Here is a 14,750-nt window from a genome sequence, read left to right as displayed (position 1 = left end):
CTCTCCCATAGCTGAGTTCACTGGAGTATTCCTCTCCCATAGCTGAGTTCACTGGAGTATTCCTCTCCCATAGCTGAGTTCACTGGAGTATTCCTCTCCCAGCTGAGTTCACTGGAGTATTCCTCTCCCTAAGAGCTGAGTTCACTGGAGTATTCCTCTCCCAGCTGAGTTCACTGGAGTATTCCTCTCCCATAGAGCTGAGTTCACTGGAGTTTTCCTCTCCCATAGCTGAGTTCACTGGAGTATTCCTCTCCCTAAGAGCTGAGTTCACTGGAGTATTCCTCTCCCATGGCTGAGTTTACTGTAGTATTCTTTTCCCATAGTTGAGTTCACTGGAGTATTCCTCTCCCTAAGAGCTGAGTTCACTGGAGTATTCCTCTCCCTAAGAGCTGAGTTCACTGGAGTATTCCTCTCCCATGGCTGAGTTCACTGTAGTATTCTTTTCCCATAGTTGAGTTCACTGGAGTATTCCTCTCTCAGCTGATAAGAGGGTAGGGTAGCAGGCTCCTCAGTACCAGCACAGCCACCGGCCTCGTGATTAAATGACTGTCCAAACCGTTCATCTCGCCTCCACTGAAATGAATCCTCATTAAAAATTGATCAACCATTTCCCAGATGGCTGGAAGGGCTCTTGTCACCTTGAAAAGTTTTAAGGCATCATCTAATCCCTCTCAGCCTGCTAAATGTGGCCTCGTGCGTAGTGGAAAAGCCACGCCAAGGAGTTAAAAAAGCAAACAAGCAAAATGTTAATCACGCTAGCAGGGCAGGGCCACGGAACTGGGGATGATTTGCTCCTACAGGGCTGCGGCTTACTTCACAGGTTTGCTTCGTCTTCAGAGAGCAGTCGAGAAAACAATACAGGACACGTCACGGGCTGGGCGTCCCATCCCCCGAAACGCTGATTGAAAATGCTTGGTGTCCTCCACATTTTACTGTTTACTGTATCCATTTTACTGTTTACTCATCAAATGATGGTATTCTCTCATCATCTGTGTGTGTGTGTGTGTGTGTGTGTGTGTGTGTGTGTGTGTGTGTGTGTGTGTGTGTGTGTGTGTGTGTGTGTGTGTGTGTGTGTGTGTGTTAAACAGGCCCCCTCCCCGGTCAATCCTGTTGCACTGGACCGCACCGCTGCCTGGTTGCTAAATTTGAACGTGCAGTATCTGGAACAGGAGGGAGGTGACCCAGATTCCAAACACAGAGAGGACCTCCCAGCCAAGGAGGAGCTCACCCAGGCTGAGAAGGTACTACTACACTTTCCACGAGGGGAACCAGCACCATAAAGTGGCTGGGCTAGCTCACTCTTCAGTCACTTCCTATTCCTGTACCAAACAGCTGTGAGCAGGACGTGTGTAGATGGTGCCGAACACGATGGGCCCAGCACAACCACACCCGCTTTCGTTTAACACAGCTGACCTTTGGCCAGTCGCCATGGCAGCTGGACCTGCACAACATGTTGTCCTTTAAGACCTGTCGCACCTGCAGGACTGATGCTGCTAAAGAGTGCAAGACATCCGTCCCGCAGTTGAACGTTCGGTTAGTCGTTGGTGCTGTGAGCATCATAACCAGCCAGTGTTTGCCTATCATGCTTCAATACATTGGATGGCATCCCACTGGCATTACATAGTCCCAGTGTTGATCATCATGCACTCCTGAGTTTAGTTTAGAGGTCGGTGATGGACGGACATTGTTTAGAGGAGGAACACGGGGGCTCCATGAGAGATGGGGAAGACAGGAAGACTGTGACTCACCAGCCAGGAAGGAGAACAGACAGGGCTGGGAGAGAGAGCGAGACTGTGGGAGAGAGAGCGAGACTGGGAGAGAGAGCGAGACTAAGGGAGAGTGAGCGAGACTGAGGGAGAGTGAGCGAGACTGAGGGGGAGAGACGGGGAAAGGAAGAGAGACAGGAACCGAGAGAGAGAGTGTGACTGGGAGTGAGTGAGAGAGAGACAGGAGAGTATCAGAGAGAGAGAGAGAGACAGGCACTAGCACAGAGTCCCGCTGGGACAGGGGTTGTTGCGGGCAGCTAGGCCTCCCCTCAACCCGCCATTTGACTCCACCCCAGAGACTCCACCCTATAGATTCCACCCTAAAGACTTTGTCCAAGTGACCCCATCCTAGAGACTCCACCCTAGAGACTCCACCCCAGAGACTCCACCCTAGAGGCTGGTGTGAGCTCCTCACCATGCCGTTCAAGACCCGCAACCACTTTACATCCTCCACCCCAGACACTGCGTCTGGTGTTCACACGCTCTTGACTCCAACAATGTTGAAGCTTCGTTTACATTTTGAAGGAGCTGCTGTCTTTCTTCTATTAATACACCATTTCACATCTCTATCAGAACCTGACTAGCGTGTGCTGGGCCACGTCCCGGCCCGTGTGCTACGGCGCCTACAGCCCGGCTTACACTGCCTGCTTTTTCCAAGTGGGACTGTTTATTGTCTCAATCTATTAAAATGAATGACCTTGAGGCCAGATGACTATAGGGACAGAAATGGCACTCTGTCCCTGATGTCCTCGGTTACCATGGAGTCGTCCTGTCCCATATCTTGGCCTGATTCAGGGGTTTTATGTTCAGACTTTAGGTTATGGTTCCCCTCTGTGAGCATCTCTCTATTCCTCCGTTCATCTTTTTACTTCACTTTTCTATGATCTCTCTGCCTTCTCCTCTCTCTCTCTTTCTTTTACCCTTTCACACCTTCATTCCCCCTTCATCTTTTTATTTTTTGTTTCTTTCCCATGACATTTCGTCCTCCCCCCCCTCTCTCTCTCTCTCCCTCTCCCTCAGTATCAGCAGGAGATAGCCATGCTGCAGGAGCGCCTGCGTCTGTCTCTGAAGAGGTTGGAGGAGTACGAGACGCGTCTTCAAGGTCAGGACGATCACATGCACAAGATGCTCCTGGAGTACCAGGCACGCCTGGAGGACACCGAGGAGCGTCTCCGGCGCCAGCAGGAGGACAAGGAGCTACAGATGAAGAGCATAATCACCAGGTGATGGCTAACACCCGCCCCAAGCCCCTCCCCTACCTTCTGCTAGCCCCTCCCCCCACATGTCACCTGCTCCTCCCCTGTGATGGCCACACACCTCCTCTCGGACAGGCAGGAGCTAAATGCCCCACGGCAAGTGAAGTCGTTCTCACTTCCACGTTCTTCTGTTCGGAAGAGGCTCGCCTGCCCACAGATCTTCTATCCAGCAGCTTCATGAATTAAACACGAAGTTCTATTTCTCAAAAGATCAAATTATTGTGGTTAAATTCTGCAGATTGCCTCGAGCTTCAAATCAGTGTGAGAGCTTTCATTTTTTAGCCTTGCCTAATTAAAGCTTCTTCTATTAAAGTTTGATCAGTTAAGAATGTGTTACATGGATCTGACTGGCGCTATACCCCTATCTGGAGATGGTTGTTGAGCAAGTCTGTTCCTTTGGACCATTGCAGGTTAATGTCAGTCGAGGAGGAGCTGAAGAAAGACCATGCAGAAATGCAGGCCATTGTGGACTCCAAGCAGAAAATCATTGAAGCCCAGGTGAACACCACGCCCCAGCCCTCCTTTAGCACAGGAACCACCTCTTGATAACTGCAGACGGAAGCTCTCTTGTTCTTGTTTGTGTTGTCTATGTGTGACACGCGTTTGGTTGTTGTTCTAAGCAGCACGCACACACTGTTACTATAGGTATTGCGTCATTACGACCTGCACGTTGCTAATTTTATTTTTTGTTACATCAATTACCGTACATAAGATGTTGGATAAATAATTCAAAACACCTTGGTTAGAGATTGACAATTGATTAATCCCAAGAGTTCAAAACGTCCCTTTTTAGACACAACCATAAAACATCACTGCTATAAACACAACAGTACTAATACCACCTTAATTGCCTGGCAGAAAACACATTCATAATTACACATTTTCCCCATCTGCTAATACTTCAATATGAAACAGTTCTGCTTATAATCAACAAAAAAGTGTTTGATGATTCAGCTCAGAGCCGAGTGGAGCATTTACCATTGGGCAGCTTATTAATGACTTCAATACCCTTATGGAAAAATACAGTCAGTCACTTTCAGTATGTCCACTGGACAGGAACCATACAGAAGACATAAAAACCTCAAAAACGTTGATAATTGCAGCTCATCTCTCTACCCACAACCCCTTTCTCTTAAACCACAAAAAACTGTAAGCACAAATACGCAAACATAGATCTGAAAACAGCATTCTGCTTCTGATTCCAAGTCCATGTGAATGTGGAGGGTCTCACTGCAAAACAGAGAAACACAAAACCTTAAAAAACAAACAAAATTTGTCTGTTCTGTTGTAAATACCTTCAGAACTGATTCCTCTGCTCACAGCTCTGATCTGACACACAGCAGCACCATTAATATATAACCCTATAACCCATGTTATAGACCAGCAGAGATCTGCAGTATCATTTCTTCAGTTTAGTATGTGTTCTCCTTTCTTCCTCCACTCCTCTTTTATTCCTGCTGTCTTTCTACCTCGTCCCCTATTTCTGTCCCCTCCCTGGATGTAGTATTAATGAAGCTCTTACAGTCCTGGGAGGAGGGGTGGCAAATAACACACAGATAAATACAAAATAAACACTGTATCTTATAAACCCACAATTCAATGTGTTTATTATGAGGTTGCAGGAAAAAAAACAATTTAAAGAATAAATAAATACATTTAAAAAGTGGCTCTAGGTCAGAGAGATGTCTAATCCAACGAGTTTGGTTATTTTTGCCCGTCTTAAAAAAAAATATTAATAAAATAAATGAATAAGAAAAAATAACTTGTTCTCTGGTAGCATCCTGGTGCCGCCCCTCCCCCCCATCCTCACTGTTCTCTGTGAAGCTTCAGTGATAGCTTGTAAACGGATGCCAGCTCTGCTTTAACTGTGTTTCGTTAACAGCTAACGAATCTTGAGTCAACATCTACAGCATCTAATCATCATGTTCAACACTGGACCACTAATTTGTGCTGACACAAAATATTTGTTGTTCCTATGTGATTCTGGTCTTGGTAGAAGTGTGTGCAGACCCTTTAAAGAGAAAGGCTTTTTCACCAATGAGTGTATGCAGTTTAGCCAAAATCAGAGCCCAGCATAAAAGCATGTCATGTGAACACAGCCAGAGGTAGTGTTTTATTGCCAACAAGAAATCACCTTTTTAAGACAACAGCACCCCCAAGTGGCCAAAGAGAAATCACGTTTCTTCATGACAAGGCAAAATTGGGATCATAAAACCCAGATTTTGAGAAATCTTTATACGATCATCAGGTTTTTAGGACTTCTGAAATTCCAGTCATTTCTGATGATCACTGCTTATAATGTTCACGCGATGATTTGGTTATCTGTACAGGTAATGTGTGCCTACGCCAATAGATGTATCGCGCACGTCAGAGTCAACTCAGAGTCACTCTGTCTGTCTCCCTCTCACTTCATCACTCTCTCACTCGGTTTTATCGGTTTCACATCCACTCTGTCTCCTTCTCTCTCCCTCCCTCGCACTCCTTCTCTCTGTCGCCCCCTGCAGGAGAAGCGCATATCGTCTCTGGATGCGGCTAACGCTCGCCTCATGAGCGCCCTCTCCCAGCTGAAAGAGCGCTACAGCCTGCAGACGCGCAACGGCATCTCGCCCACCAACCCCAGCAAGCTGCAGATCACCGAGAACGGAGAGTTCCGCAACAGCAGCAACTGCTAGTGGGGCCACCCCTGGCTCCGCCCACTCATGCCTCCGACCACTCCTGCCTCCGCCCACCCCTATTCCACCCGCCCGTTCCTCTGCCCACCCCTGCCTACGCCCCCCAAATCCAGCTGCGCCCAACCCCCCACCTCCACCCGCCCGGCCTTCGCCCCCCCCCCCCCCCCCCCCCCCCCCCAACTCCACCCACCCCTTCCTCCACCCGCTGCACCCCAAGGGCTATGGGTAACGAGAGCAGTGGAGAACATTCATTGGCTCTGGACTCCAGCGAGGTTCACGCCATCGGACACACTCACTCCTGAAGCCGTCTGCAGTCATTAAGTGTAACGTAACATCATTGGCTTTAGGTTTAGGTTTTCGTAATCACTTTGATGGACGAATTTAATTGGTTGTTAGTAGACACAATGGTCAGTTCAGTGAAGTACAAATAACCAGAGAACTAAGTCCACGAGATTTTTATACTGCAGTGACTGCTTTTGTTTTTTTAAGTAGACATGATGTCGTTTGAATGGTCTGTTGCATTGTCTGAGTTTAGATTCACAAGCCAAGCAAAGATGTCAAATGGGTTTCACTGAACATTCATATCCCTACGCACAGTTTAACCAAACTCCACCCAAACCCCAACCAAGCCCGACCTCCATCCTGCCTTCCTAAACTGTGCACATTTCTTTTTCATTTCACATTTAAAGTTTTTACTTAGCAGCATAGCAGTGATACATACCTATTACCACTTGTCAAAGCACTTTTTATAAGTGATTTTAAATGACAGATTTTCAGGTTGGCCTCAAGTGGAGAAGATCGACGTGTTTCGTTACGACACATTTCATCTACACCTTTTCTCCCCTGAACCCTTTGTTGCATGCCTCCTAGCAGGGCTAGCCGTAGCACAAACGCTCTCCTGCTCACAGAACTGCGTGTGGCAAGACGAGGTCTGCAGTTCCACGTTTGATTCGTACCTTGTATGTTTGTACATATTAGTCTAACTGGAGGTTGTTTGCCTCATCGATGTATATAAAACATTCGCTATATCATTTTTTTAATTGTCTCTTGAGAGGAACAGGGAGAGGTCTTTTGTACAGTGTATATTCCTCTTCACCGTGTTTAATTCTGCCGTGCTGCATTAAACATGTAAACCGTCAGGCCACAGCGGTCCGTTCAGGTACTGGCTGAGCTGACTGTCCACCCCCGACCCTGTGCAGGTGTTCCTCGTCCGTAGCTCAGAGCCCGGGCTGCTCCGTGGAGCGGCCACACCGTAAGAATGCTGTTTCCTGTTCTTGTGTAAGACGGGAGCAGACACCAGGAGCCTGTTGCAGTTTCTCCCAAACATCAGTAGCGCATCAGTGTCTATGCACTTTTTAGCAGTAGAATGCACTTCTTAACCAAAACCTGCACCTCTGGACTTGTATTATAGGCTGTCCACACTTAGACGTGTTCGACGGTAGAGCGTTTGGGACTGCTGCTGAGGTGGGAAGCAGGGGGCGTAGTCGAGGCGAGGAGGCGGGGCCTGGGGGTGGTCAGAGCAGTGAAGGCATCACAACACTGGCTCCACCCCCTGGCTCTCCTGTTGACAGCTGAACACTCTTTTCCCACAATGCCCAGACAGTCCCTGTGCGGTCATCAGGTGTCTCCTGCCACGTGTCCTCTTAACTCAAGCGGGATTTATGTCGGGTTTATAGATGGTTTTAAGACAGTTTTGTGCAATTTTTTTGTTTTTTTTGGCTATGGGAGAGAAAAAATGATTGTGTCAACTGTATTTGTTTGTTTTGGGTGGAATCTTTACCACAGATTGGTTCTCCACATCCCATAGTCTCTTGGCTCCTTCCCAGTCGTGTGCCCGACTTTGTAATTGTGAATTTGTTTTAATTTATACTTTAAATTATGTCCAGATCATTAATTTATTTCTGTGTGTGTTTTGTTTGCCTGTCCTGGCTGTGAGAGTGCTTGTTAAGGTGTGAATGCTGAAGGTCCTGTAGTTGATATCTGTAAAGTATAAAGAGGATTCTCAGTACTGCTGGTCTCAGATCAGTGTTGTGAATGCTAGAGGTCCTGATATCTGGGAAGTACAGAGAGGATGCTCGTACTGCTGGTCTCAGACCAGTGCACCAATAAGCACTCTTTAAGGGTTCCTTCTGGTTAGCCTCCGTTCAACATTGCTCTATTAAACTCAATACTCAAATATTTTGTTTACAGAGATTATGAATTGTGTTCTATATAATATATATAAACCACTGCACAAGGAAGTCTGCTCCTCCCTTTCACCTGTTGGCAATAGTGCACAGCTCAAGTCTCAACACCGATACCGTTACGCCACCTTGATTTGGACACCGTGCTGCTGTGTTCTGGTGTGTTCTGGTGTGTTCTGTTTCATAACATCAGGCAATAGGGAATTTCTTCCTCTCCCCTCTCCCATTTTTGGCATGCAAAAAATAAAATAAAAAGATCAATAAAAATAAAAAACAAAAAATAACTTTGTTTTTTATCTAACATCCCACAGATTGTTTGGTATGTATGTTTAAAAATGATTGCAAGTTTGCTTTATGTACATACATCAAGATAAAAAAATACAGATATATGGAGTCATTTGTGTTAAAGAGAATGTTATGTGCAATTAATGTACAAATGCCACTAGAATTATTAAAGTTTTATTTTAGCTATTTCAAGGTTCTGTCATTGTTGTTTGTTACATTGCAACACTGCCCATTAAAAAAATAAATTATGAAAAGAACAGAGATTAGTTCTCATTACAAAGCAATTTAAAAACAATAAAAACATCACTTAGTCAACCTTAAAATCTCATAAGTATTTGAAGCTGTAAGACAGAAAAACCCTAGTGCCACCTAGTGGACACGTGAAGAACGTAAAATAACTGAGAAATTAAATTACGTGATTGTTCATTCCCTCATGTTGAGGGGAAATAATATATAAAACTAGGCAAAGTAGCATGCAGACCAAATGCACCTTGTTTCAAATAGCAGGAGCTTATATTCTGGTAGATTGTGTCTTGCTGGTGTGTACCAGTGTACCACAGTTAAGTCATCGATTCTATCCAGCAGAAAAACATTATTTTAATGAGCTTCAGTGGTCACATATAAACATGCCGTACTGGAGACAGATGTAATAACAGTGTGCTTTTGAATCTTATGCTCAATAAGTGGATGTTCTCAGTGTTCTTCAGTGGTCTGTGTGCTTTCTGCTTCTGCACGTCACTGTAGGTACTGTAGTTGGTGCTGCGGGCTGACCCACTAAGAAACTAGAAAGTTCCAACTCGCCAGTAAGTAAGTAAAAAGTGCCAAAACCACCCAAAGCCTTTAAAATTATTATTTCTTTGTTATAACAGTAGTAGGGCACAGCTGACATACCAATTATATATATTACAGTGTAAAATTTTCACAAAACCTTGACACAGCCGCTTCCTGTACAGCCCATATCCCTCTCTATTACAAACGCTCATGTAGGAGACATCACACGCATCACACATGATATCCAGTGATGTACGGGCAGGCGTTTCAAAGTTTCTGTGTGAAAAGTTCCCTCAGGAGCTGAAACGGTGGAAGTTTGTGTGTGTGTGTGTGTGTGTGTGTGTGTGTGTGAGTGCTTCCTCATGCCTTGGCAGTGATAGCCTGCAGATTGCTGGTGTTCCTCAGGATGTTGGGCACAAACAGAAGGCCCGATGCTCTCTCGATGCTCTCGATGGGCACGAGGAATCGCTCCAGTGGGATCTTCTCATCCACCGGCATGTTGGGCATGACATAGGGACGCAGCTCCACCCCCCCGCGCTGCTTCTCCAGGACCACCACCTTGAAGAAGTGAGTCGGCACCGCTACATGGTTCTTCCCGATGACCTGATACTTCACGTACATCTTCCCATCGGGTTCCTGCCTGAGGACAGCCAAGCATGCGTTAGAGAACTGAACCGGAGGATACAAACAAGTCACTCTAAAAGTGCATCTGGTTTATTGTATGACACAAGTCACTGTGTACGTTAAAACAACAGAACAAGGCAAAATGAAAATTAGGCCTGGGCAAACTGTGATGTCTGAACCCCAACGGTGATCCCGGACCCCAACGGTGACGCCTGAATGCTAACGGTGATGTCTGAACCCCAACGGTGATCCCGGACCCCAACGGTGATGTCTGAACCCCAACGGTGATGTCTGAACCCCAACGGTGATGTCTGAACCCCGTGGAGACAGTCTCCTAATGTTCGGTGACTCTAGTACAGACGTGCTCTTCTAGCAGTGTGTGTGCAGGGTATTGTCGACCCGAGCTGTGAGATGATCAATCCACTTTCTCCAACAACGATGAAATCAATAATAGCCAAATGTATACTCTTCATCTGCAATGTGTTCATGTAAGGATTTTAATACAGTTCAGAAGAAAGTGTTGCTTTATAAGAGTGTTTTATGGCTGCTTTGCTATCTTTGGACATATCGCCCAAGCCTGTGTGTGTGCACCAACTCCTCTGACATTGAGAGTCTGATGTCAATATCAGAAGAGAAGCTCACCTGGGCAGGTAGAGGGGTCCTGAGCACACAAACACGTTCTGGTTCTGCTTGGCGAGAGTACGACAGTACGTCTCTAAATTTTTCCATGCGTTCTGGTTTAAGTGAGGGTTCTGTGGAATAAATAATCAGAGTAAACAATTATGTCAAGCAGAAAAATGTGATTTTAACGAACTGTACTGTTTAACGGGGCCTAATATACATATAAACATGTGCTATGCTCTAGGCAAATGGAACAATTGTTTATATTTATGTCTAGCATTTCTCTTAATATGAAGTATAGTATGGGAGACCTTTATCTTGTATTTTCCCCCTAAAGGTTTTTTTCAGTTCAAACTGATTTCCCGCTCACCTGCGGGGCCACGTTGCTCAGGTAGAAGGTGTCGTCCATGGCCTTCTGGCTCCATTTGTGATTGGCCGCTGCGGCCAGGTGTCCTCTGTCGAACCCGCTGCCCTTATAATCAGCGTTGGTTGCTCTGTGGTAAACATGCACCGAGTCGTCCTCTCTAAACTCACAAAACCTCCTGTCCGACGTCCCAGTCAGAGTCTCCGAGCTCAGCTGCTCTATCACCCATGCTGCACTTCTGTTTCTTGGATCGTAAGAAATAACGTAGCCCTCCCGCGATTTGATATTAGAAAGGGAAGGGAAACCATATTTCATCGCTGCTGTAGATCGACTCGGTGTTAATTGACCCTGTTGATACGGCGCGATTTCTGACGCCGCATCTACAATCGGTACCGGAATAATCGGTACGCGATGAAGGAGTTCATCGGAAATCGTCCGTGACCTGGACCTGTCAGACGCTGTCAGCGCAGCACCGATTCCAACGCCGATTGTCAAGGACACACCAGAGATTATCCATCGTGAACTAAATATGCGGTGCATGGTTCACTTTTACTACTACTACGGTTCATGTAAAAACGGAATAAAATGGCTTAAAAGTTTCTCGTTGTTTTATTTCTTGGAGTTTGCTGCGGCAGTAGAAATCCAAGTTCCTCGTTGCTGCTTCTCATGTCGCAGGTTTGTGACGTCAATTCCGTCCTTAAAGCGACATCACGATCATTTTTTGTATGAATTGGTTTTATGGTTATGAGTTTTATGGTGCATATACTACGCAAAGCAAAATATACCGTTATACTACAGATTAATCGCTGAAAGGAATACCACTACACTACAAGGCAACGTTCATGTAGTCCCACAGTAATTACAATGTAATTGGTTAATTGACGCTTGCAAATGAGTAGCCTACACTGCACTAATAACTGTAGGCCTATTTAGATTGAGAGGTTTGCCTTCATTGTAGTTAAGAAATGCAAATCATTCGGGGTTTTTTGTAATGAATTTTTGAGAAAATCTATGCAAATCAAAATTTCAGATTGTTCAGATGTATATTTGGTTTATGCGTACGTACATGCATTTGTTTAATACCACATATGAAAGAAAAAAGGCCTCAGGATTAGCAATGCTTACTGAAAAGGTTCTCTCTCTCTGTGTCACACGCACACACGCACGCACGCGCACACACACACACACACACACACACACACACGCACGCAGGTGGCTGGGTCTCTTCTCATGGCTCAGCAGTCTGTATCTGGGATTCTACAGATTTGTTTTATCTTGCTTTTCATTTCAAAGCAAACTTGGAGCTCAAATGCAGGTTTAAGGCGTTTCTGGATCATAGGAACACTGGTGTTAAAATAGTCCCTTTGTAACAAAACAAGACTCTTTAACTAGTATATAATAGATTCCAATTGAATTTACTTAACATTTATTTCATTCTAATACCCCCAAAGTGATTAGGTAGAATTCAAATGAGTTAGAGACACCAGCTTGTACCTGGTGCTGTATACAAAGATTAGTACTGCAATGGCTTGTGGTCTAAAGAAAGAGCCTTCACCACTTTCCGTGTGCTTTCTGATTGTCAGATTTTATTCTTTGGAATGCTGACAGTACAGCGTCAGTCAGCTCAGTCGCCGCTGCCGTGATCAGGACAGCGCAGAAGCATAAAAGCCTGTGGAGGTGTGAAAGAGGACAGGGTTCCAGCAGCACTCCCAACAAAATGCCCATATGCCTCTGCTCAAGACCAGGAGAGCAGCTTGACTTGCCCGCGCCGATATTTCGCAGTCCGATTCGTGCCTCCTTGGCATAAAGTCACACCGGCTGGGACGAACGCTGCGTCACGTGTCCGGTTTGCAGTGCCGCGTTAACAACATGACAATAGCACTACGACCCCTTATTCAAACAACCATCTGGCTCATAGCTTCAGTCAGCACCGCCTTATTCTCTTCATTCACTAATATGAATGTAATAGTGAGAGGAATTTAATACCCTGGTAATGTGCTTTGGTTATGTTTGTGTTCGCTTTTTAATTTTAATTACACTTTTTTTGTTACAACACTCCTTTCATCAATAAAGCAGTGCTAGCTGGATTTAATACGTTTTTGAGCAGTTCTAAAAAGGACCGTGCTGACGTGATGTCTGCATGCTGGCTTCCGGCTGTCAGACGCCATTAAAGCTGGATACTGTGTTGGACTGTTGAGTTTTTATTTTCCTTTATATGCTTGACCTGTATAAGTGGAAGGACTCCAAAGCATCAGAAATAAACTCTCTGAAGTGACTACTACAGTATGCACCTCCATAAAAGACTCATTTATAATAGTAACATTTGCTTAGGAACAAAAATAATTTCTACAAAAAATATTCAAATAATGTTAATTTACAATCATTTATACTTTTCTTTCAGATAGACAGATAATAGATTTTTTTTTGGGCAATATATATACTCACCTCTTTCTGTACCCCATTTACATAAACATTATCTCAAACACAAACTACAGTGACATCCATTCTTTTTGCTTTACAGCCACTTGATGTCGTTTTATCAGGCTTGCCTATTCACATCAGCCGAGTAGAAAGTTTTCCAGCAGAAAAGTAGAACGCAGCAAAGTAAAAAGAGTGACGGGCATGTGAGGGTCGACCTTGGCATGACTGGATGTCTGAACAAGCTGGCTCAGTGTAGTGGATAATCCTAGGTGAGCGTGAACCGAGAACTACAACAGGAGGACAGAAAACAAAACCATACATATATACGCGTCGTCTTTCTCTTTACGCTTTTCTGTAGACTGAAACTGAAGGTGGTTTTTGTCTTTTTTTTTGGTTTCATTTTTTTCTTCATCGTTTTTCTTTTGGTTTATAGTTCTCTTTGTCCGGGGCGAACTGTGATATGAGGAGACGAACAAGCAGCTTCTCATCTGTGTGAAGGGCTCGGTGACCTCAGGCTACCAGTTGCCCTGGAAACACACTGCAGCTGCCCCAGAAGGCCCGCTCACAGCGTCAGGGGCCACAAACCCCGCCTCCGTCCGCGTGGTACGGTCCTCCGGACTTCGAGAAGGACTCCGTGTGGGGTCAAGGCAGCGACTAGGCGCTGGCGTGGAGGAGGCGGTGGGCGAGGAAGCTGAGCGCGGCGCTCAGGAGGCTGAGGTAGGGGGCGCTGGCACCACTGCAGCCTGCCTGGCCCTCACAGAGAGCCTCCTCGCAGAGAACGCCCTTGAAGTCAGGCGGGCACACGCACTTGTGATTCTGCACGCACGTGCCTCCGTTTAAACAGAGCAGCAGCTCATCGTCACACGTGTTCACTGGGAGGAGGAGAGGGAGGGAGAGGGGGAGAGACAGGAGGGGGAGAGACAGAAAAAGAGACAGGAGAGGCAGAGAGATGAGAGAAAGAGAGATGCAAGAGAGACAGGAGAGAGATGGGAGAGACAGGAGAGAGACAGGGGAGAGACAGGAGACAGATGAGGAGAGACAGAGGAGAGACAGGGGAGAGACAGGAGAGAGAGACAAGCAGTCGAATGACTCCACACAGTATTCACTCTTCTGTTTTCACTAGCAAACACTCTAAATGAGGTGCATAATCTGCCTTCATTTCACCACAATATTCAAGAAAGCAGAACCATCCCAGTCCACACCAGACCTAAACTAAGCCTGCAGCGTCTCTCCTGAACAGCCACTAATCTGGACCCGAATCTGCTGTCACCGCGCCGGCTTGTTCGGCAACTTACAGACACAGCCTTGCTTCCAGTTGTACCCGGGTAGGCAGTCCTCACACTTCTGCCCCGTGGCACCCTCTCGACACTGGCAGAAGCCTGTCTCGTTACAGCGGGCGTGCAAGGAGCCCAGCTGGTTGCAGTTGCACTCTGGGGAAGAAGCAGCCACAATTAATCCACTTTCCGAATCTGACGAAGGTCCCTGTTAACTGTCTAGACTGCTAAATCGTCTGGGTGTTTTCCACTGACATGGGTAGTGGGATTTGTGTGTGTGTGTGTGTGTGTGTGTGTGTGTGTGTGTGTGTGTGTGTGTGTGTGTGTGTGTGTGTGTTTTTTTAAAGTTCACATTTAAACTTTCCTAGATTTTTGCAATCCTTAATCCTTCAACTGTAGCCTATATTCAGGACCCAGAACACCTGATTTTATTCCATCTTCATCAGCAGATTACATAAAGCAGGTGTGCAGCCCTGCGTGGCTAAAACTAAAACCCAGACAGGGACCTGGGAG

The 14,750-nt window shown here is 45.9% G+C and overlaps 3 protein-coding genes across 12 annotated transcripts in view; 1 reads left to right on the top strand and 2 right to left on the bottom strand.

Annotated features, from left to right (window-relative positions):
- The window catches only part of dab2ipa (DAB2 interacting protein a), an 82,185-nt gene extending 76,339 nt beyond the window's left edge, over positions 1-5,846 (top strand). For all 8 annotated transcript variants that reach the window (XM_077004104.1, XM_077004109.1, XM_077004105.1 and 5 more), the window contains 4 exons: positions 1,089-1,241; positions 2,787-2,989; positions 3,433-3,520; positions 5,527-5,846. In XM_077004104.1, coding sequence (XP_076860219.1) covers positions 1,089-1,241; positions 2,787-2,989; positions 3,433-3,520; positions 5,527-5,694 — 612 coding nt within the window. In that variant the 3' untranslated portion in view covers positions 5,695-5,846. The remainder of the gene's footprint in view (positions 1-1,088; positions 1,242-2,786; positions 2,990-3,432; positions 3,521-5,526) is intronic.
- Positions 5,847-8,333: 2,487 nt separating this feature from the next.
- Positions 8,334-11,522, bottom strand: endog (endonuclease G). The gene is made up of 3 exons (XM_077004121.1): positions 10,549-11,522; positions 10,200-10,309; positions 8,334-9,573 (listed from the first exon to the last, which is right to left on the bottom strand). Exons 1-3 carry the CDS (start codon positions 11,080-11,082, stop codon positions 9,294-9,296), a joined length of 924 nt encoding a protein of 307 aa, XP_076860236.1. The 5' UTR covers positions 11,083-11,522; the 3' UTR covers positions 8,334-9,293.
- Positions 11,523-13,337: 1,815 nt separating this feature from the next.
- Positions 13,338-14,750, bottom strand: part of ntng2a (netrin g2a) — a 48,102-nt gene continuing 46,689 nt past the window's right edge. For all 3 annotated transcript variants that reach the window (XM_077004117.1, XM_077004119.1, XM_077004118.1), the window contains 2 exons: positions 14,259-14,393; positions 13,338-13,835 (listed from right to left, as the gene is read on the bottom strand). In XM_077004117.1, coding sequence (XP_076860232.1) covers positions 13,618-13,835; positions 14,259-14,393 — 353 coding nt within the window. In that variant the 3' untranslated portion in view covers positions 13,338-13,617. The remainder of the gene's footprint in view (positions 13,836-14,258; positions 14,394-14,750) is intronic.

The sequence above is a fragment of the Brachyhypopomus gauderio genome, chromosome 4 (assembly GCF_052324685.1).
Source record: "Brachyhypopomus gauderio isolate BG-103 chromosome 4, BGAUD_0.2, whole genome shotgun sequence".
Classification (NCBI taxonomy): Eukaryota; Metazoa; Chordata; class Actinopteri; order Gymnotiformes; family Hypopomidae; genus Brachyhypopomus; species Brachyhypopomus gauderio.
This window is presented reverse-complemented; position numbering and strand designations above follow the sequence as displayed.

What these genes read in the sequence shown, in the direction of transcription:
- endog (XM_077004121.1), bottom strand. Translation starts at nt 11,082, where the DNA reads ATGCACCGCATATTTAGTTCACGATGGATAATCTCTGGTGTGTCCTTG. An exon ending in TGAGCAACGTGGCCCCGCAG is followed by an intron (nt 10,310 to 10,548) that starts GTGAGCGGGAAA and finishes TTTATTCCACAG; the next exon opens with AACCCTCACTTAAACCAGAA. An exon ending in GGACCCCTCTACCTGCCCAG is followed by an intron (nt 9,574 to 10,199) that starts GTGAGCTTCTCT and finishes GGCTGTCCTCAG; the next exon opens with GCAGGAACCCGATGGGAAGA.